Source organism: Bubalus kerabau, chromosome 15 (genome assembly GCF_029407905.1).
Source record: "Bubalus kerabau isolate K-KA32 ecotype Philippines breed swamp buffalo chromosome 15, PCC_UOA_SB_1v2, whole genome shotgun sequence".
Taxonomy (NCBI): Eukaryota; Metazoa; Chordata; class Mammalia; order Artiodactyla; family Bovidae; genus Bubalus; species Bubalus kerabau.
The window spans coordinates 28,111,818-28,139,600 of NC_073638.1; the positions used below are offsets into that span (position 1 = coordinate 28,111,818).

At 54.2% G+C, this 27,783-nt stretch overlaps 1 protein-coding gene across 1 annotated transcript in view; it reads right to left on the reverse strand.

The window, feature by feature from the left end:
• Positions 1-27,783, reverse strand: part of DSCAML1 (DS cell adhesion molecule like 1) — a 369,146-nt gene that overhangs the window by 73,357 nt on the left and 268,006 nt on the right. Inside the window, exons 4-10 of the mRNA XM_055548208.1 lie at positions 25,389-25,535; positions 18,318-18,596; positions 14,366-14,641; positions 12,848-13,144; positions 10,869-11,141; positions 1,409-1,687; positions 878-997 (exon numbers count right to left, since the gene is read on the reverse strand). Coding sequence (XP_055404183.1) covers positions 878-997; positions 1,409-1,687; positions 10,869-11,141; positions 12,848-13,144; positions 14,366-14,641; positions 18,318-18,596; positions 25,389-25,535 — 1,671 coding nt within the window. The remainder of the gene's footprint in view (positions 1-877; positions 998-1,408; positions 1,688-10,868; positions 11,142-12,847; positions 13,145-14,365; positions 14,642-18,317; positions 18,597-25,388; positions 25,536-27,783) is intronic.

Here is a 27,783-nt window from a genome sequence, read left to right on the forward strand (position 1 = left end):
TCAGGGAGTGAGCTGGGGAGATCACAGTGCCTCAAGGAATGGCCCTGACACCTTTCTTTTGCTGATTCAGGGCCATTCTGAAGCATCCCCAAAGGGCTGGGAGCTCACACAGTTCCTGTTTCCTGGGAAACAGGAAAGACCCTCACAGAGGTCTGAGCCTGCCCCAGATCTGAGGAATGGAGATGGACTCGGGGCCTCAGCTCGATGCCCACCTTGGCACTGAGCTTCCTTTGGGCTGAATTCCTTGGAGAAGAAGAAAGAGTTATCTTTGGGCCACTTGGCGATCGGCAAAGGGAAGACTGAGCCCTCACGCGGTACTTGCCTGGTCTTAGGCAGTCAGGCCTGGGAAAGAGGCCAGCCATCCTCCAAGGTTGGGGCAGGGGCTTCAAATATCTCCTCCCCTTCCCCCAGAGTCAGCCATGGACACAGTAAGGATAAGAGGTTGGCGTGGGACTTAGTCAGATACCAAATGCATCCTTGGGATGAAGTTGGGTTCCAAGAAGGACCGAGATCCCAAAATAGGTTTGACAAGTGAGGAGCAGGGGTCGATGAGGCTCTGGGATCCCAGGGTGGGCTGGGGAGGCTTGGGGAGGGATAGGGAAAGTGGATTGGGTTGAGTTCTAGAGCTGAAGAGAAGACGGCAGAGGTCAATCTACGGGGACAAGAGGAAATTCAGAACTAGCATGACCCTAGCTGTTCCTCATCCATAGACCCTTGTGGGTGGCTGAGAGGACCTTCTGTTCAGGTATAGCCTGGGGTCCCCGAGAGCTCAGAACACAGGACTAGGAGTCCTGTGTAGGGACTAGGTTTCAGTAGCATTAGCATCCTCCCCTCCCCACCCGGCTGTGTCAGAGATGCTGGCTGACCAGGGGCTTACCTTTGGCATGCTTCCACATGACCTTGGGTGGGGGGTAGCCATCCACCGAGCAGTTGAGCACACCAGCCTTGCCATAGATGCCATCCTGGTTGTTGGGCTGCACCACGAATCGAGGGGGCACTGCAGAAAGAGGGGGGTTGGGGAGGAACAGATCAGCTTGGTCTCTGATAGGTTTCTTGGGGCTCTAGGCACCTTCTAGGTAATGTCAGCCCAGCCTGGACCATTACAAAGTTGGGGAGCAGGCACCTCTGAAACCCAAGATGCTGAGAGAGCTTTTGCCAGTTATATCAGGTTGGACATTGGGAATTCTGAGCGCCAATTCTGACATCACCAGTGACCAACCTAATCTTCCCCTCATAAGGCCTCAGTTTCCCGGAGAGTAAAAAGTTTGAGTCTCTTGATCCTTAAGGTCCCTGCTGGAGTCAACTTTCTCTGAGCCTGTGATTCACACTGGAAATCTAGAGAGCCTGTGTCCAGCCACAGCAGAGCTGGGGCCCCGCTCCCCTGACGGGGCCGGCCTGTCCCACTCACCACGCACAATGAGCTGGCGCTCCCTGCTCACGGTGGCTGCTGCGTTGCTGGCTATGCATGTATAGTTGCCATTGTGCTTGAGGGAGACGCTGGAGATCTGCAGGGAGCTCATGAACTCCTTGCTCTCGATGGTCACGCCCGAGCCCGAGATGATCACCTGCCCGTCTTTCCTCCACGTGATGCGGATGGGCATGTCCCCCGAGGACACCACACAGGGGATGTAGAGCAGCTGGCCGATGGAGGCAGGCGGAAACTCAAAGGGCTGGATGAGAGGGGGCACTGGAAAGGCAGGGGGGGGTGCTGCGGTCAGGCCCCCATGTGCCCCAGCCTGGCTGGCAGCACATCCGCCCCTGCCTGGCCTTCTGGTTCCTCCCAACTGTGTGGGCTGCAATCAGAGTCCCCTGGGTGCTGGTGCCTGTTCTCCTGTATATATATATGCAGAATCTCTTGGGTGCCCTGACATCATCCCCTGGCTTCCATCCCCTTGCCTACCCGGGCCTGGGATCTGCTCTCTCTTCAGGGCCTGGGCTGGCCTGCATTCATCATCACCTTCAGATTTGTCCTGGAACTTGAATGGTGACGACTCATGTGCTTCTTGACTCCTGTCTGCTTGTAGACACACTGCTCAGCTTTTACTCTGACTTCCCTGCCATCCCTCGGTGTCCCTGTGCTCACTGTGGTATCCCAGAACTGCATCTCCAGCTATCTGGGGGCCTGGCATGGATAAAGATGACGTGCCCCAGATTCTCGGGCTGTCCCCCAGCCAGGCTGCTGTATCCTCGCCTCCTCCTGAGGAGGCCCTGTCACCTGGCCCAGCCCTTTCCATTATCATCACGTGAGGACAGGCGGATGGCAGCTCCCGTCACTGGTTGTTTCAGCTGCTTTATCCACATAAAGGATTTGTTGAATTCTCCCACCAAGAATGTGATGTGAGCTGAGCTGTCTCCATTTCACAGATGAGAGAACTGAGTTCAGAGCAATCATTTGCCTTCCATCACCCAGCTTATAAGAGGGGACTGTGGGATTTAAAACCTGATCTATTCTCCAAGTCCGAAACCTCTTCTTTATACTACATTGTTGCCTTGTTGAGAAAGCCCCAAACATGCCCAGATCAGAGACTCTTTTGTCTCATACACAAGCTCTCCTTGGGTGGCAGGAAAGAGCAGAGGGGGAGCCCTGTCGTCTGTGAGTAGACTCACCTGGCTAAGCATCACCCACACAGCCTCCCCCCACCTCCTCCTCCTACTGCCCACATCTCAGCTCCTGGGTGGGGGTGGGGGCCTGTCTGGAGCCTGAGCTGCTGTAAGAGGGATCCTCCTTTCTCAGCCCTGGCTAGAGCATCAGCCATTATCTTTATGATAACTCAATTAGGCCACAGCGACTTCCCCGGCAAGTGGGGGGAGGAGAGAAGGAGACAGACAATTAGCTTAACAAGGACGAGCACCCAGTAGATGAGATCTCCTTCTGCAAATAATGAAATTACCAAGCCGTCCACAGTCCTCCAGCCTCCTCCCAGGCACCAGCCCCATCCCTCCTGGAAGCCTGCTATTCTCCCCACCCAGAGTGGACACAGCCGGTGAGGGTGGGGTGATGAACCTAGAGGGGAAAGGGATGGGTGACATCATATGCATGTCCCAGGCTCTCCCTGCACCCCAAGGATTTTCAGGGTTCAGTAGGGAGCAGGCCCTGAGTAGTGGCCAGGTGTGGCAAAACCCTTGGCAGCCCTTTGGACCTTTGGGAAAGTTCCTGGTCAAGAGTTCTAGGTGTAGAGGAAGTGACACCGAGGAGAGACATTATCCCCAAAGCCTATGGGGTGAAGCAGGGGCCTTAACTGACCTGACCTTCTCAACGTCACCTCCCACCATACCCTTCACTCTGGCCATGAGGGCTCCATCAGCTCACCAGGAACACCCACAGCTCCGAAATCTCAGCCCAGGTCTAGTGAACATGGCTGGGCACTAGGTGGAAATAACTACCATGTGGGCTCCCCCATGAGCTCCAATCCAGGTCCTCAGTCTAGCCAGCTTTTCTGGGACTCTGGTCATGGTTTGGATCTCTGCATCCCAACCTCTGGCTGCAGCTGCTCTCTGGATTGGGGTCTTATCCCCATATTCTGAGTGGTTTGGGTCTTGCATATCTCCAATGAGATGTCTCTGGATCCCTGACTCATTGCTGAAGCTTCCCAGAGATTCCTTGTTGGGTTCTGCTGACCTTCATGGGAGGTTCCATCCTCCCTTCGCTGGGAACTTAGATCAGATTGAGTCCTCTGGCCACCATGGACTTTTCAATGGAATTGTTGCACAGACCCAGATCTGCCAGCCAGTGTATCTCCTTTGGCTTAGCAGAACCAGTTCTGGTCCAGCCTTCCTTCCCACAAAGGCTCAAAGCTACAGTCGAGGAGGCCTCATGGGAAACTCCTGTTCATCCTTTCAGACCTGGCTCCAGTACCACTCCTCTGTGAAGCCTCCTCTCCTCCTGCACAGCCCTGCAGCACTTGGTCCACACTTGATCATGGCCCTGATCACACGTCAGTGAGGTAAATGTTCGCAGTACCACCTTCCCTGGGAGGTCTGGGAGCCCCTACAGGGCAGCATTTATTATACCTGGCAAATTGAAAGAGCCCAATAAGTGTTTGTCAGATGAGTAAATATATGTCTGGCTATCATTTCCTGCGTGGACCTTAGCGGTGGGCAAGGGGTGGGGAAAGCACAGTATAGGGGTTGGTCCAGAAAAGAGGGAGCTCTACCGTGTGTTTCAAGATGCTGTATTTATGCGACATAATTTGGGAGCTAGGAGCTTCTCCCTTAGTTCTTCCCCGGGGGTCAGGCCCTTGCTGTCCTAGAACAAGAGCCGGCTCCATGGACGAGAGGAGAGTCAGACAGTCATGAGAGGAGTCTGTGGGGCAAGCAAGGCATGGGGCATGTGGCTGTACCTAGGAGGAGAGGGCCGTGCCTCAGGGATGGATGGCCAAGCACTCCATTTCCATCGAGAACAGAGCAAGTGGAGACTGCAAAGAGGCAGGAAGATTTAGCTCAGGCAAGGGGAAGATTGTCTCTCTAAGTAAGAGGGGATTTAGATAACGGAATAAGTTACTAAGGCAGGTTAATTCATTCATTAACTAATTCATCGAATATTTATGAAATGCCTGCACTGTGAAGGCATTATGCTCCTTGTGGGCTGGGGAAAGTAGGAACATGCTTTGAATTGTGGGTAGAACCTCCGGAAGCTTAGCATTTGCTTGGGAAGGTAAGACATCTCCCTTGGTGGTTACTGAACAAGCTCCACCCGAAAACACAGATGCTGAACTCAGAGCGGAGAGTGTGTCATCTGGTTCCATCTGCAGCTGCATGGAGGAGGTGGCATTTGGACAGAGCTAAAGGACACATGTGCTCTACAAAATATATGAGTGAGAATGCAGAAGGCTGAGCCGAGAGGCAGGGGCCAATCACAGGCTGTCATTCCCTTCTGGTCTCCCAGAATAATATTGACGGCAGTATGAGCGTCCACTGAAGGAGACAGCAGTCAACATCCATCCTGGGGGTTAGACAGTCACCTGAGATAGCCAGAGCTCTCCTGCACTGCTGTCCTGCAGGAGGCAGATGACCAGACAACCCCGGGGGGTCCAAAGAGTAAGGTTCCTTACTCCCCTCCCCACTGCCCCCTGCTGCAGTTGATGGGCAGGTATGGTGTTGTGGGGGATAAATGTCCCCTTAGAAGCTCCTTGGACAGGGTGGTAGAGGCCAGAGCTGCTCACAGAATTCCTTGGCTCCAGGATGGCATTCCCACAACCCCATAAGTCCAGGCACACGAGGACTGCCTGGAGAAGAAGAAAGCCTAGGGACCCTGGCTCTGTCACAGGCTCGCCGAACACCGAGAGGAGGCTGTGAGCAGGAGGCTCTGAGAATCAGGGCAGGGGCCCTGCAGTGTGGACAGGGGGCTACTTTGTAAACTGGGAGGAGGCGGTGGTGTCTTCCCAGCACTCAGAGGCGGACACAGGCTCCTTGAGTGTGTGTGTGTGTCCATCCCCCCATCTGAGAAAGAAGTTGAGGGTTGGACCACCTCCAGGGCAGTGATGCCAAGGAATTTCTTCAGGGTTACCAGCAGGCCACAGGGGCCCTCCTGCCCTGAGTCCCAGCATCTCCCCAGCACACAGTCTGAAGGTAGGGGCCATGAATGCCATGTAATGACGGGATTTCTCTCTGGAAGCCCTGCTCTGGCCGCAGTCATCTCTGGCGAGAGGGCAACTCTCAGCTGTGTGGGAGGCAGGGTCTGAGCAAGCTGTTGTGATGGGGAAGAAGTCAGAGGCTTGAGTGGCTGAGACGACAGAGCAGTCATGGCAGTCCCTGTGGTCCCCGGCCACCATAAAGCTGTTACAGCAGCTTGTTTGGGGGCGTTGTGCAGAGGAGGTCATGTTGACCACCAGCCCAGCCCATAAACACTTTATGGCGTCTCTCATGAGCTCTCTTCAAGACTGAATCTTTTTATTACACTATTTGGCAGAGAATGGGCACCGTACAAAGTTGGAGCTCCCATGCTTATGCAGCATGGAGATGGGGAAAGACTCTTATCCAAGAGCAATGTGGGCAGGCTGCCCCCTAGCCACCACCCTGCTCTGCCCCTGAGCCTGTTTCCTCATCTGCAAAATGGGGCAGTTGGACCCAACAGTCACTAAAGCCTGACACTGATCTTCCAGTTGTAACAAGCCTCATATTTTAGGAATATTGTCACTTCAGTTTTTTTTTTTTTTAAACACAGCCCCCTCTTTTCCAGAAGGCCTTCCCTGACCGCCCTATTTAAAACTGCAAACCACTCTCCACGCCCCTTGGCACTCTGCTCCCCACTCCCTGTTTGACATGAAACATCTTTTACCTATTGCACGCATTAACCATTTCTCCCACTAGAATAAGTTCCCCAAGGGCAGGAGTTTTGCCTGTCTTGAGCACAGCGGTGTTCAAAGAACAGTGCCTGGAAGAGAGTGGGGGCACAGTCAATGTCTCCAAGTGGACAGATAGAGGCTGCTTCATCCTCAACACTGCCGTCACGTGAGCCCTGTCTGCCCAGTAAGGAGGAGGCTTGCTCCGGTGCCCCTGGCTTCCTCTGCTGAGGAACAGGGCTGTGGGCAGCAGCATCCTTGGTGTCCTTCCCCCAGAGTGTTGGGCAACCTGCCCCTGGGAATCCGTCGTGCCCACTTCCTGTGGATTCCAGCATGTTCCTTCTAAATCTCCATCTGTGCCAATGGCACACATTTGGCCGGGGAACCAGCTCTCTTTTAAGCCCCATGATCGTAGAAACCCCTGTTCTCTAGGATGAAAGCGGGGAAGGAGGAGCCCCCAAGCACACAGCAGGGACTGGTTGAGCAGCGAGGGAAGGAGTGTGGTGAGGACTGTGTGCACTTGGGAGAGTGTGCGCCTGCATGTGTGTGTTCTCTGCTATCCAGAGGGGCCTGGCACTACCCCCGGGTCCTGGCCTTACTGAGAATGGGCAGAGAGCAACTCATGCCCTTGTTTTGAAGGGCCTCTGGAGGCTCAGATGTGGGGATGGAGATGTTCCTTTGCTGGGCCAGGGCCAAGGAGCTCCTGTTACAGCCCTGCTTTCTTAGTTAATTAAACATTCAGCCTGTGTGCCCAGAGATGCTTTTATGCTACATTATTTTTCAGCTACAGGGGGCCCTAAAGACACCAAATCTAGGTTGAATCTCCATGCCTTCCTCTCAGCATCCTACTAAGACTCTCTGGATGCCCAGAGACAAACCTTGCCTTTCTCACAGCCTGGCTCTCCCCTGCCAGTCAGGCTCACACACACCCGAGTCCAGGCAGCCGTGGAAGCACCCTCACCCTCTCTGCCTTGCTGGTCACAGCAGGCTCACTTGGGGGATCTCCTCTATGGTAGCACCTGCAGCTACCGTCTGTGGCTCAGGAATGTCATTTCACAGGAGGATGTGGACAGAGGGAACCTTTGGAGTATATACCACTGCGTGTGGTATGTGTGAAGTGTGGACAGGCTAACGTGTGTCTGTCTGTTGCAGGCACGTGCATACAAACATACAGTGTGTCCATGCGTGTGTACCCATGCACACAGGTCTCTGCACATGCGTGTGCATGCATGTGTGTCTGGTGTGTTCTGCTTGCCTCATCTCAGTGTTTGGAAAATTCATCAGAAGACAAGCAGTCCCAGAAGGAATGGAGCCAGCAGGGTTTTTACCAGCTCATAGAGTCGTGTGGGTGTTTGCTCTGCCCTGACCTGCCTGTGGCACTTGGCCCTACAGAGAGATGAGGGTGTAGAACTTCCAACTGATCCTAAGCTTCCAGTGCCCCGTCTCACCCCCATGCATCCGTCCCTACACTCTAGGTTTCTGCTCTGATCCTCTGGGTGGGACACACGTCCTAGGCAGACAGGCAGGAGTAGGTCTAGAGGTCTGCCCTTGGGTCCCCTCCCTCCCCCAGAGTTGGTTCCCTTTCCACGCCCAGAGGCGCCTCCTCCACCCTCCTCTTCCTCGAGTAGCTCTTCGAACAGCACATCAGCTAATCAAGCAGCGTGCTCATAATCAGCTCTGATGGATTCTTCTGCAAAAGTGCATTCTAATGAGGTGGGGAGAGGGAGTCTGGGAAGGATGGGGGAGGATGGATTTAAGCTTTCGGATGGGCAGGGGTACAGGGTCACAGGGCCCCTGCATTGATCTGGAGAGAAAACGGAGGACTGTACCCCTTCTGCGGCTGGATTTGCAGACCCTGCGGGCAGGGAAGGGGCTGCGTGTGCACACGCACCTGTGCACTATACACACACATCACATCTCTGCTTGTGAACGCCAAGCTCGTGCTGCATGATGGGAGCCACACATGCCCAGTGCAGGGGCTCTGCGCTCTGGGATTACACACACACACACACACATACACGCACGCCCCTTCCCTCGCCCTGGGCCCGGAGACACTGTCGCTCAGCACAATCACAACAGGCCCAGCGAGTTGCTGAGACGGAATGCATCAGATTCAATTCATTAGGGCTGATCGCTCCCTGAATGGGGTTGAATAATTGATGAGCAGAAGCAGCTTTCAGGATGTTCTGCGTACTACGAGGCTCACTGGAGCCCTGTTATTATTTTTTTTTAAGTCAACAAATCCGGCTGAATGCTTGCTGGTGCGGCTGGGCGAAGGGAATAGAGCAAAGGTTAGATGTTTTAATATGTGATGTTTACACTGTGAACTCTGAGTCCACTGCGTGTAACAGAAATGGATACAGGCAGGTCGTCCCGTGATGCCGGGAGCCAGGCTGGGGTGGGCCCGGGGGTTGGGAGGTTCCTGCTGGCATGAGGATGCTGGGCTGGGCAGAGGTTTCAGGCTGAAAGGGGCCAGAATGGCCCTCCGCCTGCCTGGGGTGCAGCAGCAAGGAGGCAGGAGGTGGATGCTACTAAGGTCTCGTCTCTCGTCTCCAAGCCTGAGAGGGCCACCAGGACGGCCCCTCCCCCAGTTCTTGGGCTCAGAGCCAGGCTTCCCAGAAAGTCACCACAGCCCAGACTCAAGTCTCAGTTTCGGCTTGAGCAGCACACACTGTCTGGCACTGCGACAGGTGGTGGGTGCACGAGGGGGCATGTGACACGGCCCCGGTGCGCGGACAAGAGAGGCAGTGGAGCAGCGAAGCCCTGACTGCGCCCTTTGCTGTACCTTCCATTTCCCCAGCTGTCCTGACATTTCCCCCTGGGTGGCCCATCTTCACCGCACACTTGAAGGGGTCCAAACCAGAGGCAGCATCTGTCTCCCCAAACCAGTCTTTCCCCTAGACTCCTCTCTTCTTGTCCACAAGGCCCAGACTCCCCCGAGTCCCCCTCTTCCTGTCCACAAGGCCCAGATGCCCCCGAGACCCCCCTTCCTGTCCACAAGGCCCAGACTCCCCCGAGTCCCCCTCTTCCTGTCCACAAGGCCCAGACTCCCCCGAGTCCCCCTCTTCCTGTCCACAAGGCCCAGATGCCCCCGAGACCCCCCTTCCTGTCCATGAGGCCCAGACACCCCCAAATCCCCACCTTCCTGTCCACGAGGCCCAGATGCCCCCGAGACCCCCCTTCCTGTCCACGAGGCCCAGATGACCCCGAGACCCCCTCTTCCTGTCTACAAGGCCTCTACTCTGTCTTGCTTCAGGAATCTGGGCCCCCTGGACCCTCCCCCCATGTTAGAGCCCTTTCCAAGCTTGGAGCCCCCAGCTTTCTCCTTCCTGTGGGTTCGAGGGCCCAGGCTGGCTTCCTCTCTGCGTTCATGTTTCCCATTTGGGGATATGCTGGAGCCTGCCCCGGCTCTTCAGAAAGGGACAGGAGCCCTTATCCATCACGGCCTCCACTGGCCCAATGACCTTGCACCCCAGCTGCCTGGCTTTCAGGGACCTCTCCTCAGACAGGAGGCAGGCCCCACCTCTCCACCCTGCCCCCTGGGAAACCAGGCCACCCAGCTCTCACCCACCATCCAATCTCCAGGCCTGTCAGTTTCAAAGAATGTGTTTGAGAGGGAGCTTCAAGCGCCACAGAGCCCCTCCCTGACCCCGGGGGACCTCTGTAGCTCAATCAGGCATTCATTTATTTGCTCGTTTATGCGCCTTCATTCCTTCAATCCACAAACATTTATTGAATGGCTACCATGTACCAGGCACAGTGTCAGGTGTCTGAACAGAACACAGACCTCGCCCAGGTGAGCATGGAGGGCCCGGGAGGGATGAGGGTTTTAGGTTCCAGGCCTCCAGCAGCATTAGCAGCTGAAAGTGTTAGTTGCTCAGTTGTGTCTGACTCCTAGTGACCTCATGGACTTCTAGCCCCCCAGGCTCCTCTGTCCATGGGATTTCCCAGGCAAGAATATTGGAGTGGGTTGCCATTTCCTTCTCCTGGGGATCTCTGACCCAGAGATTGAACTTGTGTCTCCTGCACTGCGGGCAGATTCTTTACCATATGAGTCACCAGTGAAGCCCTTAGCAGTTGAAAGGTCCTTGTCGATTATGGAAAAGCAGCCTCGCCTGTCTGAACCCCGGAAGGGAGTCAGGGCACCCAGTGCCTGTGCCTTCCACCCTCCCTCCTGCTGCTTCCATTCTGAGTCCTGCCCCTCGCGTGCCTGCTGGTCTCTGATGGGCCCTGCTGAGTTCTGGGTGGCTCCATGCTGACACAGGGGAACAATATAGCCGATCACCTCTGACCAGGTGACCCGACCCCTCTTGTGTGCCACTGACCCCTCATGCCCCTGGGCCAGCGCTGCCTTGACCTGCAGCCCACAGCCGGAACTGGACATAGAGGTACCCATGGCCTTCTTGTGCCCCCTGCCCCCGTGCAATCTCCCTGCCCCACTTTTTCCAAACTCCAGGCCAGAGCCTTCTCTTCTTGGCTTTCCACTCAGGACTGCCTGCTGCCAGCTGAGCGGCTGCGGAGAGGAGCCTGCAATCCTGAGTGACCAGGGGGTGCTCCGGTTCAGGGTGGCAGCGGGGGGAAGCCTACCTTTGACGGCCACGTGGACGCTCTGGCTGATGGAGAGCTGCGGCTGGATGAGGACACTGCACAGGTACTCTCCCTCGTCCATGCCCTTCTGCACATCCGTCAGCTTGAGGGTCCCGTTCTCGAACACCACCTGCCGGTGGTTGTCGGGCAGCAGGAGGGCGTCTTTATACCACTTGATGGAGTAGTAGGGGTAGCCGATGACCCTGCAGTTGACAAGGGTGTCCCGCCCAGCCACGGCTGTGATGTTCCTCATCGCCCGGATGCTGGGGGGGCCTGGGCAGGAGTCGGGAGGGAGGAGGAGAGGATGGGTGATGGTGCGGTTAGCCAGGGACAGCCAGGCGTCGCCCTGGGATGCTCTTCTCAGTCGTTTGGCCTCAGAAACTCTTAGGGGATGGAAATTCGGCAGGGGGAGAGGGAGACCTTTTTTTTTTTTTTTTTTTTTTTTTTACGAGGCAGAGGCTGGAACTGGGGGCACCCGGGGTCTCTCCAGGATTCACTGTTACTAGCTTCAAACAGTTGCAAACAGAGACGGTTCATTCATGCCCTGGGGCGAGAATCCATTCCCCTACTGGGATGGGCTAGATGAGCAAACCAAAGCCTCACCAGGAAGTGATGGGGATCTGGGAGGGTGAGTCCTTATTTAGGAGGAGATTAAGATCTGGGGGTTAAAATGGAAATGTCCAGATGCTGTTACTTTCATTCGATTTGCTCACAATGGTCTTAGACCAAAAAGGATTTCACGTATATTAACTACTTAAAGGACAATAGGAAGGTCTTCCTTGGATGCTCTTCTTTCAACAATAAATGTGTTCTGTGCGCCCCTGGGAAGGGGCTACAAGGAGGGGCTCTGATTACCCTGGCGGAAGGGGGGAGGGTCGAGGGTCGTAGGCTGGGTCAGTGGGCAGATGGTTACATGGGAATTGCAAAGGAGGCTCAGAGGCTACCAAGCAGGGTTAGTGCTGGAGCAGGTATATGAAACTCTGGGCTTCCAGCTCCCCCCTCACCCAGCAGATGAGGGGCTGGGCCAAGGCATCTCCCATGACTGGGCAGCTCTGTCCCCTTCCAATTCAGAGAGGGCAGGAGGGTGGTCAAAGGGAGACCACGTTTCTCATGTGGGGGTCAGAGACCTGGCACAGATGAATTCAGCATGACCTCGCCTCTCCCCTTTCCTGTTTCCATGGCAGCCACCAGCGCCCCTGGACCAGGGCCCTCCCACTCCCCTGAGCCTCTTCTGCTCTTGGGTCAGGGCTCACTGGTAGGGTCAGATGAGGACTAGTCTGACCCCATGTGGCTACAGAGTGCTTCAGAGGAGCCTCTGTTCTCACCACAGCAAGTTGGAGACCTGAGGCACGGGGAAGGTCACTATGAGGACTCCTTCCTCCACTCATGGAGGTGCCTGCCTTGGGGCATCCTCACCCAGCCTGAACCCCCTAGTCTTCATGGCTGGGGTCTTAGAGGGTAGCCAGGAGATGGTGGATTGAGAGAAAATGGTTCCCTGGCTCCTGGCTGCTCACAGCTCCTGGAGCATCTCAAGGGTGGCTCCGTGGGGGCACGTGGGGATAAAGCTTTGGTGGACATCTCTACCAAAGGGCATGCCTGAACCACTGCCCCCTGCCCTGTGCCTGTCCTTGCAAGGCCTGGGTGGGATGCAGATGCCAGTGGAGTGCTTAATGTACCTGAAGCCAGAGAGATTGATGGGGAGGGACAGGGTAGGGGGCAGGATTGTGGGAGGGGTGAAGGGAGGAGGAGAATGGGAATGCAAAGAGGGTGAACTGTACCAGACACACACACACACACACACACACAAGAATGGATGATGGGATTTGTGGGGGGCAGGGAGAGGGGGACAGGAGAGAGACCTCTACTAAAATCAAAATGACGATTAATAATAAGTACTAATCACCACAAGAATAATGGTAACCACAGAGATGGCAAAGGAACTTAAAAGCCTATTCTGATATTTAAATGTAGACAGGCACCTCTTACGTTTATTCGCGCCTGATATTCAGCACTGCCCACCGAGTTCCGTGCCGTGCACCGGTACACGCCCCCGTCACGGATCTGCGGCCCCGTGACATTCATGTGGCTGATGGTGGTGCCATCGGACATGGTGTACTGGTTGGTGCGGTGGCTCCCGTCCCGCACGATGGGCTCGTCGTCCAGGGCCCAGGTGATGGTGGGGGGTGGGGCGCCCTTGGCCGCACACATCAGTGAGAACTGCTCCCCGGGGTTGACCACCTTCTCGCTGAAGGATGAGACGATGCGGGGAGTGCCATCTGCAGGGTGCAAGGAGCCCCCTTCAGGGTCACTGAGTCATGGAGAGACTGTCCCCACCAGGCCACCGCACCTCATCACATGCTATCCATAAAACCCTGTTGGGTGCCCTATTACTATTGCATATGAATGAAGACTCTTAGATTTGAATCCAGTCTCAGTCACTTTGTTAGTTCTGTGTCTTTGGGCAAGTTACTTAACATCTCTGAGTCTTGCCAGTTTCCCTCCGTGGACAATGGAGATCATGGGGGCAACCATTATATCCTCCTTGTACGGATGTGAGGAATAAATGAATTAATGCTTTAAAGATGCTTACACAGCACTTTGTAAGTGCTTCATAAATGTTAGATCCTCTCAACTTTTCCTTTTCCACCTCTCTCTTCTAACTTTATTAATAAAGACATAGAGGCTCAGAGGTTAACTATGTGTGGAACCAGGACTTGAAGGGACTGGACCTGAAGAATCTAATTCCAGCTCATTTCAGTGGGAGGGGTGGCGTCAAAAAGCTGAAAGTTTGAGGCTTAAGATGCGAGCTGCCCAGAGGCCATCGTGGTGGGGGGAGGTGTCTGTGACGGGGCTTAAATCTTAGTTAACGGAAGACTGGACCCCCAGGCCCCCACTTTCTCCGTGGATCATGGGTATGTAATCATTAACGCTGGCCATCCTTCCACGTAGGAATGCTATAAAGGATTTGTAGTGGTTTAGCTGCTAAATCGTGTCCGACTCTTTGCGACCCCATGGATTATAGCCTGACAGGCTACTCTGTTCATGGGATTCTCCAGGCAAGAACCCTGGGGTGGGTTGCCATTTCCTTCTTCAGGGGATCTTCCCAACCCAGGAATAGAACCTGTGTCTCCTGCATTGTCAGGTGGATTCTTTACCAGTAGCGTCACCTGGGAAACCCTCTAATAGTACAGTTCTAGTTAATTTTGTAGAGGCAATAGAGTTGTTGTTTAAGAGACCTGAGTTCAAACCCAGCTCCTTGGCAGAACTGTGTGACCTTGGGCAAGTGACCAAAGCCTCAGTTTCCTCAATTGCAAAATAGATATTATTTTTTAAAAAATACCTCCAAGCAGGGCCTGTGGGAGGATGAAATGAGGCAGTGTATCTCCTTGGTGTGTAGTGAGCGCTGGATGAATGCTTCCTGTCGGGAGGGCGGGGTACCTCCTGGCCTGGCTGTGGGAATCTGGCACCCACCCAGCTGCCTCCTGCCCCCCACTCACCTTCCAGCACAATGATGGCGAAGTCCTGGGCAGTCTGGGTCTTGCGTGTGGCGAAGCACTGGTAGGCCCCTGAGTGGCTCTTCTGGGCCGAGGTGATGAGCAGTGTCTCGTTACTGAGCCCGCGGATGGAAATGGCCTCGCTGGGCAGCACCAGCTCGGTGTTGCGGTACCAGCGGATGGTGAACTCCGGGGAGCCCAGGAGGGCACAGGAGAGGATGACCGTGCTGCCGATGCCAGTCTTCAGGTTCTTTGGTGTCAGGGTCACGTGAAGGGGGTCTGGGCCGGACCAGGCAGGGGAAAGGTGAGGGGAAATGGGGAGGAAAAGAAAAGCAAAGGACTCACTGTGAGTGAAGTGTGGTTGTGGGTGGGTGGCAATCATAAAAGGCCCTGGGAGTCAGGAGACCCTGGTTTTGTCTCCAAGATGTCTTGTGTGTGTGTCGGGGTGGGGGGCGTGGGTGGGAACCAGACTGAGTGAATTCCTCCCTTTAGGGCTCAGTTTACCCATTTGTGAAATGGCAGGGTCAGGCCAGAGGATGTCTTGGCACCTGTTGTTCTGATGGCTTGTGTTGTCCTGATGTGGGGTCCTTGCCTGGGCGGGGTTGGAAAGCGCCCCTTGGCTCATGAGGAGGACGGAAGCTTGGCTGGCTCATTGTTCTCACTGTCACCCACCCTAGAAACCAGGGAGGGACCCATGGCCTGCCACCTGTCTCCCGTGCTTATCCAGATAACCAATCACTACCTTCTGCTGGTCTGACTTCTTTTATACGCATCAGTCGACTCCCTACTCTTCACCTCCACTGCCTCTGTCTGGCTGCAGGCCCAGAGCTCCAGGCCTGGACCCACGTGGAACTTTTTCTCCATTCCTCCTTTTTCCTCATGACCTTCCATTGGTCCACCTCACTGCAGCCAGCCACTGCCCTGCTCATAACTTGCATGGCACCCAACAACTCTCAGCTTGGCATCCAAGGCCATGGAGGCCCTTGAGACCTGGCCCCCTTCTCAGCTATGCAGTCTCTAGAGCAGCATCCTGCCTATGGTTCCTGCACACTCAGGGCACTCTTGGCCCCCTTTGCCTATTTCCCACTCATCCTTCACACCAAACTCAGGTGTCACCCCTTCCAAGAAGCCTTCCTGGATACCATTCACCTCCCAGACTGGGTTAAGGATTCCTCTTCTGAGGCTCCCTGTGTGTAACTAACAGAACACCAAGGCGGCACGGAGCCTGGTGCCCGGGATGTCGCCACCGCCGCCGCCGAGGGACGGCTTTGGCTTCTGCTCCCGGTCTGGCTCGGACGGCGAGGGGAGCAGGGCGTCCCGGGGCGCTTTAAAAAAAAAAAAAAAAGAAAGAAAGAACACCAAGCTCACCATCTTCCAATCACCATTTTGTTTCTCTCTCTCCCTCTGGACTGTGAGCCACTTGAAAGCAGGGCAGCGTCTCTCATCTTTATATCATGACTGCTGTCTGAGACATGTTTATTGATTGACTGGCTGGCTGGTTACCAGCCCCAAGCCGGCCTCTCTCCCTTGATCTCCATGGGCTTGGGGATTTTAGGAGCCAGAGACCTGCAGGAGCCTTAGACCCACAATAATGGAGCCGGCAGGAGAGGGGCGTATGGCAGGCCTGCCTGGGTGGGCACAGTCAAAGCAGGCAGGAGTCTGCTCACACTCTGCTTAGCCTGTTCACTCTCAGATCCTCTGCCCGCTACCCAGGGAACATCAGTGTGCCATGACGCAGGTGGCATTCCACTTGCCCCAGGTACCAGCCAGGGCTCCCAGGACCTGCCAGCCAGCAGCTCTCTCCTCATTGCCTCTGCACAGGGCCTCACGGAGGATGGGTGGGATGTTGGGTGGCAGAATGAGGGGGATATGAAAACATGCTTTCCTCTCCATGAACCTGGCAAAGGGGGGCTATCAGAGGGGAAGGAAGACAGAGAAAAGCCATGTCACTTCCCCTTGAACCTGGTTATCCAGTCCAGCCCAGTGAGGGGGACGGTGGGGAGCTCTGCATCTCAGAGAGTCAGGAGTATCCATGCCCGCAGGGGCAGAGCATGTGCACACAGCTCTAGGCAGTTACTTATTGTGTGTCCATGTGCTCTAGGATGAAAGTGTGTACCTGTGGGTGTACACAGACACCGTGTGTGTCTGCATGTGTGTACAGGGAAGTGGGCATGTGAACACACACATCTGCCTGGATGTGTGTGTGTAAGTACTTGCTTGCCTGTCTGTACTGAAGCTGGAGCTTGGAACACCAAATTAACTCAGAGTGAGGTGTGCTAATTTTCCAAGGATACGCAGCCCTCCTGACCTGTTCCCTGAGATAGTGTGCGTGTGTGAGTGTGAGTGTGTGTTTGTGTGTAGCAGAAGAGGTTGAAGGGGGGTGAAGGTAATACTGTGTACTTAGTCGCTCAGTTATGTCTGCCTCTTTGCGATCCCATGGACTGTAGCCCACCAGACTCTTCTGTCCATGGGGATTCTCCAGGCAAAAATACTGGAGTAGGTTGCCATGCCCTCCTCCAGGGGATCTTCCCAACCCGGGGATCAAACCCAGGTCTCCCTCATTGCAGGCCAAACAATTTTGGATGGAGCTTAGAAGAGGGTACGGACCCTGGTCCTCCTATCTGCCTACTCTGTGGTGCACGTCTTGTTTGTACGAGAGGACCTTCCCCCGCCCCTAAGCTTCCAGCATTTTAACCTAAGCGTTTGTATCACAAACTGTTGCTCCCAGAGCATTTCTTGGGGGCTCTTTCTGCTCTTCCAGCTTCACAGTGAATTCACACGGGGAGGGTCTCCTCCCTGCAGTGCAGATAAACATGCCCCAACTGTCAAGAGCCCTGTGGTTATGGGGAGGAGACTGGGCCTATATCTGGGCTGAGGGTGACAGAATGTCACCCAGAAGGTCAGCCCAGAGGAGCTGGGCTCTGTGTGGTCCTCTGGTCCAGCTGAGGGTCTGGAGACCTGCAGCTCTGTGCTCATGAGACAGGGGGTGAGCTGGGCAGAAAGCCTCCTTGGTCAATCTCAACGGCAGAGGTGGGGGATGGGGACGGGACCACCTCTGGACAGTCTCTTTCCACTGCCCAGGTTGAATCCCCCAGGATGCCATCAGGTTCAGAGTTCATGGACTCAGGCTCTTGCTGCCCCACAAGACTGAGATCCCACAGGGTCTCCAAGTCTCAGCCCCTCTGCTGCCAACACCTTCCCTGAAGCCCCAAGAGCAGGGAACCCTAGAGAGAGATGAGGTGGGGTGGGGGAAGAGAGCTCCGGGTCTCACCACTTCCCCTCCAGGGGTTCCCCACCCCCTGCCCCGACCTCAGCCCCTCTGCCCTTCCAGGGGCTCAGCAGCAGCATGGGTCTGTGAAGCCTTCCTGCTCTCCACGTGTGCTCCCTGGACCCTGGGACTCTGGAATGGGAAGAGGAACAGTAAGGACGAGAGTTCATGCCCAACTGGCAGGTCCTGGAAAGGCTGCCCTGGGTGTTTACCCCCAGTGTCTCCCTAGAAGTTATCCCTAAATACTCTGTCGCCTCAGACGGGTTCATATGTCCCCTACTAGATTCACATCAGCGTCATTCCCTTTAGTATGGACACTGCCTCCTCCCAAGAAGCTGAGAAGCCCCATGAGCTTGTCACATCATCGTCATTGTTCCCTATGACCCTCGTGACCTCTATGAGGTAGAAGGGGCAGGGTTATTATCCTGTTTGACAGAAAAGGGCACAGAGGTGATGCTCATGGTTATCTGATGTCCCCCAGGTCAGTTACTATCTGATGACATCAGAACTAAAAGGCAGGTCTTCTGATTTCAAACCCAGTGCTTTTCTCAGGGCACCAACCTGCCTTCCCCAACAAGGGGATCATCTCTGGGGCCAGCCAGAAGCATTAGGCTGCCCTCATGTCCTTCCCCACCAGAGGCAACACTCTCAAGCTTCTGGGGCTGGAAGAGGGGCTCCCCCACTCACCAATGACCGTGAGGGTGCCTGTGACCTCTGCCGAGCCGAAGGTGTTGGTGACCTCACAAATGTAGGTGCCGCTGTCCTCAGTCCGCAGGTCACTGATGGTCAGCCCCGTGATGCGCTTGGTCCAGCGGCTGTCGGCTGGGAGGGGTCGGCCATCCTTGAGCCAGCGGATGGCAGGGATGGGGTAACCGGAGGCGGTGCAGGGCAGCTCCATGGTGTGGCCGGCCCACACTTCCTGGGAATGGAAGCCGTCCAGGATGGTGGGGATCGACTCAGCAGGGTCTGGAAGGCAGAGAGCATGAGTGGTCCTGGCCAGTCCTGGGAAGGGTGGGGTGGGGGTAGGGGTGGGAAGGCAGGCACCCAGGACTTGCTGCCCACTGGTGCCTGAAGTGAGTGATACCCAGTGGGATGGCTCACTGGATCCCCTGGTGCTCCAGATGCTGGCCTAAACTCTCCTGCTCAGCCAGATGGAGGCCCTGGGAAGCATGGCTGGGAGCAGGGGCTGAGGGAGGTGAGGATGTGGTGGGCAGACTAAGTTAGAATGACAGACAAACAGAGGGAGAAAGCAAAACCACAAGAGGGAGGGAGAGATGTTCATACAGACAGTCCCCATGGCATGAAAATCATGACCTCTTGGGACTATAATTCTGGTCCATTTTGGTCTGGGTCTGTCAAGGATGGGCACCTCGGTTCTGTCCTGCCTGCTCCCACCTGCAATCTGGGTGGGCTCAGAGGAGGCAGTGTTTTTCTCTCCAAGCCCAGAAGGATTCAGAAGTTAAGCCTTCTGTAAAATACACCTGCCATCCAGCAATGCTCCCCTCTTTTGCGTTCCCAAACCACAAGCAAGCAGTGACTGTGGACCCGCGGCCCGACGCTGCAGGCCACCAGGCCCTCGTCGGTGGGGTTCTGTGTGCGACATCCCTGCCATCTGAGCAGCATTCTGGCTGCTACCTCAGTCTAGGTCTCACCCTGAAAGGCCTGTCTTGAGCCAGCGGATGGCAGGGATGGGGTAACCGGAGGCGGTGCAGGGCAGTTCCATGGTGTGGCCGGCCCACACTTCCGGGGAATGGAAGCCTGTCTGGGTGTTCTGCCCACTGGGGACCTTCCCCTGATGTAAACCCCACAGGCTCCCTTTACCTACATATTACAATCCCCACTTCCTATCCTGAGTTAGGCCTCTGTGATCTGTGATCTCACCCCAACCAGGTCCCCTGGCCCGGCCCGCCCCCCAACCTCCTGATGTCACCACTTCCCCGCACCAGGTATGTTGTCAGCACACTGCCTGCCACCTGGGTGCCCCGCCAGCCCGCCTGCCACCTGGGTGCCCTGCCAGCCCGATCTGCTTGGCCAACTCCTACTGATCTTTCAGAAAGCAGCTTCAGTCTCACCCTTTCTGGACATCTCCCCCAGGCCACCCTCACTGGACGCCCATAGGGTTTTCTTTTTCTTTCATTTTATTTTCAAGCAAACTTTTCTTTTTAAAAGATTAAAAAAAAAAAAGGCACAATATGCACACATGGCAAAACTTCTGAAAGTAGACAAGATCATATAGTGAAAAGGGAGTCCCCTCGCTCCGCCTCCAGTTGCCCCATTTCCCTCCCAGAGGCAACCACCGTTGCCGCCACCCCGACGGCTCTTGCCAGCAGCCGCCTGCACCAGGCCATGTATCCGGTTTCCCTGGAAGCTCCTGAGGCAGTGCTGATCCCCTGTGGCATCCCCACGTGCCTGGCGCAGAGCAGGGCTGCCCGAGCCATAGACATCCAAGGGAGGGTGAATGGGGGCACGCGGGCAGGGGGTGGGCCAGCGGTCTGCCTTTTCCACACTGCGGAACTTCATAGGCTCGTGGAACAGTAGAGCCGACTTATGGACTTGGAAAGTGAAAGTGAAGTTGCTCAGTTGTGTCTGACTCTTTGTGACCCCATGGACTGTAGCCCGCCAGGCTCTGCTGTCCATGGGATTCTCCAGGCAAGAATACTGATGTGGATTGCCATTTCCTTCTCCAGGGGATTTTCCCAACCCAGGGATCGAACCTGGGTCTCCCGCATTGCAGGAGGATTCTTTACCCTCTGAGCCACTAGGGGGAGGTCCTTAGGGACTTGGAGGGCACACACAGATGGGGACCCTGAGACCAGAGAGGTGCAGTGACCTGCCCAGGATCCCACTGCAGAGCCAGGATTTAAAACCAGGTCTCCCCATGCTTGTTCAGTAAATGCGGTCTGAGACAGAAGAATCTAACACTGGATCCGGCTCCAGGGTGAGTGGTGAGAGTGCTGACACCCTGCTGGCCCCTCCTTGACGAACTGGGAAATGTCCTCTGTTCTCGGCTCACCCTGTGACTGCCCCCCACCCGCCCCCTTGGAGAGGGGCTGCGCTTGGAAGGCTCCTCCCTGCAGAAAGACGTTCTAGAAGACTCTCTGCTCTTTTCCCACCCTCCAGGGCTTCTCACAAGCAGCCGGGGAGTGGGAATCAGGCGATCCTGATGCCAGTGGCTGGGGTCACTGCTGAGCTGGGTGACCTTGGGTGGGTGGGTGGGTAGGGGTATCTTATGACCTCCCAAAGTCTGAGTTTCCTGCACGCAGAGGTGACACTGCCCTCTCCAGATCGCCCTAGGCTGTGGTGGGCAACAAAGCACGATGTATGTCAAAGAGCCAGGCTGACGCCTAACCGCCACGCAGATGTGCCGGGCGATTACTATTCTGTGCCCGCCCGCCCGCCCCACCAGCTTCTGCGGCCTCTTCCCCTACAACCCCGTGGGAACGGTTGGGATAAACAAACCCGGTGCCAGGGAAGAATTACTCAAAGTGACACTTAATTGATGCAAAATACACAAATTCCGTGGCACACCGCAGAATTTACAAGCGGAGGGGCCGACGGGGAGGTGGAGGAAGGGGCGGGGGTGGTGGGGGGCGGTGGGAGGGAATTAATCACCGAGTCTCAGGCGTGAAATTAAATTCTGAAGGAAAGAAACCTCTTTCATTACTCGGGAGCAGAAGTAAAATGCTGTGGCGTGTACGGGCGACAGCCTGAGGGGATCGGGTGCTGCCAGGGCTGGTGCAGGGCCGGGGGAGACAGATGGCCCGGCCCTGAGAAATCTCCGGGGCCGAAACGGGGCTGCTGTGAGGGGGTCAGGGTGCCCTGGAGTTGGGGGGATGCTGCTGGGACCTCCCCCAGCTGGCTGAACAATGCCGCCCTGGAACATGGCTTCTGCACCCGGCTTGGCACCCCGTGAGCTGGGGAACCCGGGTGTAGCCTCTCAGCCTCTCTGGTTGCTCTTTATGAATGGAGGTCCCCTCCTTTATGAATTCAGATGAAGGTGCCTACTCCACAGAGAAGAGGCTCAGGAAGTACTGGGTAATAAAGTCTAAAAAGCACCTCAATGTGTCGAATGGTTATTAGGCCTTTTTTGAGGGGTCTCAGACTTTCCTTGCATCTGCCTCTGCTCAGGTGAAAGCTGATCCCTACCCTCGACTCGGAATGGATCTGAGATTTGAGGTCAGGGGGCTGCGGCCTGAGCACCCCCTTGGCACAAATTCCCCTCTGCACTGCCTTGCCTGGGTATCAGTCGCATTTCTGCCAAGACAAGCAGCGCATACATTTCCTTGTCACGTCGCATCACATCAGGGCCCACATCAGTCCTGGGGACCCTTCTCCGGGGCGCCCCTGCACTCCCAGCGGCTTCCTCTGGGTCTCTGTCTCCCTGCCGCTGTTGTCTTGTCCACCCTCACCTCTCTGGTAGGTTTCTGTTTTCCTCTGTCCCCTGTCTTGCTCTCTCTGTGCCCACGTCTCTCCTCTTTTGTCATTGGGGTGCCTCCCTGTCTTTGCTTCTCTGTTTATCTGGGCTTTATCTCCAAGTCTCTGAGTGGCATCTCCCATTCTCCACGCCCCCCAGCCCCAGCTGGCAGGCATTCACCACAGCCCCCCAGAGGGAGAAGGGTTGGCATATCCTCCAGTCCCCCTCCATTTTGGGCTGCACCATGCGGCATGTGGGATCTTCATTCCCCTACCAGGGATGGAACCTGCACCCCCTGCACTGGAAGTGCAGCGTCTTCCCCACTGGACCACCAGGGAAGGCCCTCCTCTAGTTTAAAGGGTGTCTTTTTGGAGGGACAAGAGCAGAAGTAAGATCAGTAGGATGAAGGGGCTAAATATTCATGCAAGGGCAAGCAGCAGCCTAGCAGGATGGGGGACTCGGTGCCGGGTGAGAGGCATGCAAATGAGATGCAAAACACCATACCCACAAGTCCCTGTAATTCGGAAGGGAGCCACTGGCACGTTTGGGAACTGGGCTGCAGATGGCAAGGTCTAGCCACAAAGGTGGGGCCACACTGTGCAGTCCCATCTCCTCCCCACGTGACAGCGCAGTTTCACTTGGCATTGGCTAGTTTTAACCACAAATATTGACTTAGCACCTACTATGCGCCAGGCACAGGTCCAAGCTTTGGAGACACAAGGGAGAAAAAGAGAGCCCGATCCTTGCTCTCCTGGCTTCTGGTCTTGCCCCCAAAATGCACCAGGCAAATAAGAGGGGGCCCTTGATACAGTCACCTGCTCGTCAGGGTGCTGCTTCTGCTGCTAAGTTGCTTCAGTCATGTCCGACTCTGTGTGACCCCATAGACGGCAGCCCACCAGGCTCCCCCGTCCCTGGGATTCTCCAGGCAAGAACACTGGAGTGGGTTGCCATTTCCTTCTCCAATGCGTGAAAGTGAAAAGTGAAAGTGAAGTCGCTCAGTCGTGTCCGACTCTTAGCTACCCCATGGATTACAGCCTACCAGGCTCCTCCACCCATGGGATTTTCCAGGCAAGAGTACTGGAGTTGGGTGCCATTGCCTTCTCCGGCTGGTCAGGGTAATCCTCCCCAAATCACAGGAGAGAGATAGACGTAATCCAAGAAGTTACCTCACAGACAGAGAGAACAAACATATGGACACCAAGAGGGGAAGGAGAGTGGGATGGACTGGGAGATTGGGATCGGCATATATACACCACTATGTATGAAACAGATAGCTAATGAGAACCGACTGTGTAGCACAGGAAACTACTCAGTGCTTGGTGATGACCTAAATGGGAAAGAAATCCAAAAAAAAGCAGAGATATGTGTATACATACAGCTGATTCACTTTGCTGTGCAGTAGAAACGAACACAACGTTGGAAAGCAGCTATATAAGCTATGTGTTAGTTGCTCAGTCGTGTCTAACTCTCTGCAACCCCATTGGCTGTAGACTGCTGGGCTGCTCTGTCCATGGGATTCTCCAGGCAAGAATACTGGAGTGGGTTGCCATTTTCTCCTGCAGGGGATCTTCCACACCCAGGGATTGAACCCAGGTCTCCTGCATAGCAGGCATATTCTGAGCCACCAGGGAAGCCCAAAGCAACTATACTCAAAAAAAAAAAAAAAAAAAAAAAGGAATTTGAGAAGTCACCTAATCTAGCTTGTTTTTACAGAGACCCAAAGGGGTTGAGCAATTTGGTGGTACTAGTCTCCAAACCAGGTGTTCTGACAATCAGTTCATCTTCCTTCCAGAAGCTACTCTGACCCCACTTCCATAAGAGCAGGGATCTTCAAATTGCAGGTCACACACGGTTAGGAAGTGATGGAATCCATGTGGTAAGTGGTGACCAGCATTTAGATAAACCGAGACAGGATAGAGTAGAATAGGAAATACCAGAGTGTGTCACAGTGCATCTGGTAGGAAACACCAGCATGCATAGCATCGGCGATGATGTCTGAGGATCGCTGTCAAGAGTCTGACAAGCGCTACTCCAGGAGGCCTCCCCTGAAGAGGCCAAGTGGCCTTCTTTCCTCTGTAACCGGGGCATCTGCATGGTGTTCGATTAGCCCCTTCCATGGGGGTCTGTGGCTGGAGGATGTGAATTCTGGCTGTGCCTCCCACTGGTTAAACAGTTGGGATAAGTGGCTTGGCTTCCCTAAGGTCTGATTTTCTTACCTATAGAAATACGGAGCGCAGTGCACACCTCACCCAGCTATGATAGTGCCTAAGAGACCGTACATAAACGAAATTTCTGGCACATGGAGATTCAGGAAATAGCAGCTTCCATCCTTCTGTAAGAAGCTATAATCATTCCAGAAAAAAGATCCTTTACTTAATTTAGAGATTTTTTTTTTACCTGTGTTTGCCTACTTTCAAATGTTGTGAGGTAGGCTATAATAAAAGATACGAGCACGTGTGCTCAGTCGCTTCAGTCGTATCCGACTCCGCGACGCTATGGACTGTAGCCTGCCAGGCTCCTCTGTCTATGGGATTCTCCAGGCAAGAATACTGGAGTGAGTTGCCATGCCCTTCTCCAGTGGATATTCTTCACCCAGAGATCAAACCTGTGTCTCCTGAAGCCACTGCATTGCAGACTGATTTTTAACCTCTGAGCCATTGGGGAAGACCCTAACGAAAGATAGATAGATAGATAGATATATTCAAAATAAATAAACTAATAGAATCTTAAAAAAAAATAGAGACACAAGGAAATACAAAGTCTCCCTAATCCAATCCAATCCAATCATTACTGCATTGGAGAAGTAGATTATATCTATGAGCTTCCAGGCGGCAAAGGCAAAAAAGGAAAGAGGGGATGGGCTCCATATCTCCCATTATTTGATAAACGGTACAGTGGTAAAGAATCTGCCTGCCAATTCAGGAGACATGGGTTTGATCCCTGGGTCAGAAAGATCCCCTGGAGAAGGAAATGGCTACCCACTTCAGTATTCTTGCCTGGAAAATCCCATGGACAGAGGAGACTGGAGGCTACGGTCCATGGGGTTACAAAGAAATGGACATGACTGAGTGACTAAACAAAATCAACCAACAGTTCTTCAGGGGCATTCAGCTTTCTCAGGTAGACTCCTGAAAAGAACTGAACTGCAGAGTTCTTTATATGAGACACATCCCAGATCAAACCAGACAAGGTCTGCTCGGTGCTTTCTGTGCCTGTGGTCCTGAGTCTGCTCCTCCTGAATGCCCTGATTACACGGCAGACTCCCTGCTCCTTGGTGTCAGCACGCCCACCCGGTCTCGGGGGCAGGCCGGTGCCCGCCCTTCCTCTCCAGCCCTCTGGCCTACCTGTCACAGAGAGGCGGGCCCCGTTGCTCTGCCGGGTCTCCCCGCTATACTTGTGCTTGGTGATGCAGCGGTAGGTGGAGAGGGCGTCCTCCTTCTGCACGTCAGAGATGTACAGCCCGCCGTGGGAAGTGATAAGAAACCTGTTCTCTGGAGACATAATCAGGACACAGTTGATTACTTCTCTGGCAGGACCTGCCCCCAGAAGCAACTCGGGCCTGGAGCTGGACTTCTGCTCAGCCAGGTTGCCCTGTTGCCCGGGGGATGGGAGATGATGGGGAAAGGGGGCTGAAGCTGTGAGGAGAGCATCTCTCACAGATGAGCATTTTCCATGTGTAAAAAAAGAGAAATCACGATAATTATTCCTTTAAGTGTAGATGCTTCAGCTTTTCACAGGAAGATGCTGGGCTTTGGAGTCAAGATCTGGGTTCCAATCTGACTCTTCCACTTATTAGCTGTGTGCCTGTGGGAAAGTTAATTAACCTCTCTGAGTCTTATCTGCACAATAGAGTGCAAACAATTCTTCATGGAGTGGATATAATGATGACAAAAACAATAAAGTGTCTGGCACTCAGCAAGTGCTCACTTATGGAGCAACAGTCCTCCTCTTTCCCATCTCCTGGCGAGAGTTTGCAAAGCTTTAACAATCATTGCTTGTTTGTTCTTACAACTGTTTGAGGTGTCATCCCCATTTTAAAATCACACAGGAAGTGGATCAGAACTCAGGCCTTTCGCCAGCTCCTAGCTCTCCCTCTGCACTGAGCCAAACAAGCCTAAATCCTTTTCCTTCAATGTCAGTTATTTATTTACTCAAGAAACAATTACTGAGACTAAGTTATAGTAAGAGCAGGGGTGTGGAGATGCAGATCTATGATGCTAATTCATCATGCAGTTCTTTTTTTTTAAATTAATTATTTATTTATTTTGCTTATTTGGCTGTGCCAGGTCTTAGCTGTGGCATGCAGGATCCTTAGTTGTGGCATGGGGGATCCAGTTCCCTAACCACGGATCGAACCCAGGCCCCTCGCATTGGGAACACAGAGTCTTAGCCAGTGGACCACCAGGGAAGTCCCCATCATGCAAGGCAAAGGCGCTTGCACTGTGTTTTACTTCCCCTGCCCTCTCTGTAGTCTCACTGCTGTGACTTGGCTGGGAGCATAAAGGACAGAGTAGTTTCATCCATCTGGCTGATTATAAGACTCTACTCCGAGGCAGAGTGGATTTCCTCATCCAAGATCCTAAGGCAAACCCTGAACTTGAGCTAGTCAGGGCTGTTTGTTTTATTTATTTATTTTTTTTACGGCTGATTTTAAAACAGGGAGAATATGGACTCAAGGTTGGGGAAAGGCTTGTATTGGCTTTGGGACTCTCTAAGCTTATGGTCTCCCACCCAAGATCCAGCCAGATTGAGATAGAGAAGCTAACCTAGGGACCCTCAGCCTTGCTCTCTGAGGGCATAGCTGCTTCCCCAGGCAGACACAGAAGAGCCCAGGCTGCCATTTCCACCAGAGGGGGCATCAGAATCAAGACAGTGATGATGACTTACAAGAAAGCTGCTGGAGAGAGGGTAATGCTGACCTCAGACAAAGGACTTGCTAACACCAGACTGCCGGGCTTTCACAAGGAAACATTTTGGGGAGCCCCATCCGCTTCAAATCCTGTTATTTGAGGTCTGCTTCCTCCCACCTGGGGGCTGAGTGAACCCTCTCAGTCAAGAGCTCCGACACTCTCTGGTTAGGAGTATTCTGTGGTGTCTCATCCTGCCAAGCAAAAGCCCAAGATCTCAGCACCATGGACAGGGACCTCCTGAAAGGATATTTTCCAACAATGAAACCTGTAGATCTGCAGGGTTGAAAAGCTGAATGCATTTGACTGCATCTTTGACAAAGCTTCTCTGGCTTTCATGTGAATACCTCCAGGGCTGGGGAACTCACTACCTCATTCAGTGACCCATTGCAAAGTTGACGGTGCTGAATTTGAGAAAGATTTTCCTTGGTCACAACTGGTCTCCATGGATCCTGGTTTCTACTCCTTGGAGCCCTACAGAGCAGCCTGAACTCATGTGACTGACACACTCCCTCACACACTGGAAGGCAGCAATCAGGCTGTTTGACTTTTCATGAGTCTTAAGGATTATATATTTTTAATTGTTATATAGTAGGGTTTCAAACAGCTTCTTCAATCTAGTTGGTCTCTGGCTTCTTAATAAACTTTGGTTTATCTACAGATTTCTTAATTTTTCCTCCCTCTTTCCCACTTCCCCCACCCCTCTTCTCTTCTCCTCTCCCTCCCATATATCTTTGTACATGACTAGGCCTCCTGGAGAAGGAAATGGCAGCCCACTCCAATATGCTTGCTGGGAAATACCATGAACAGAAGAGCCTGGCAAGCTACAGTC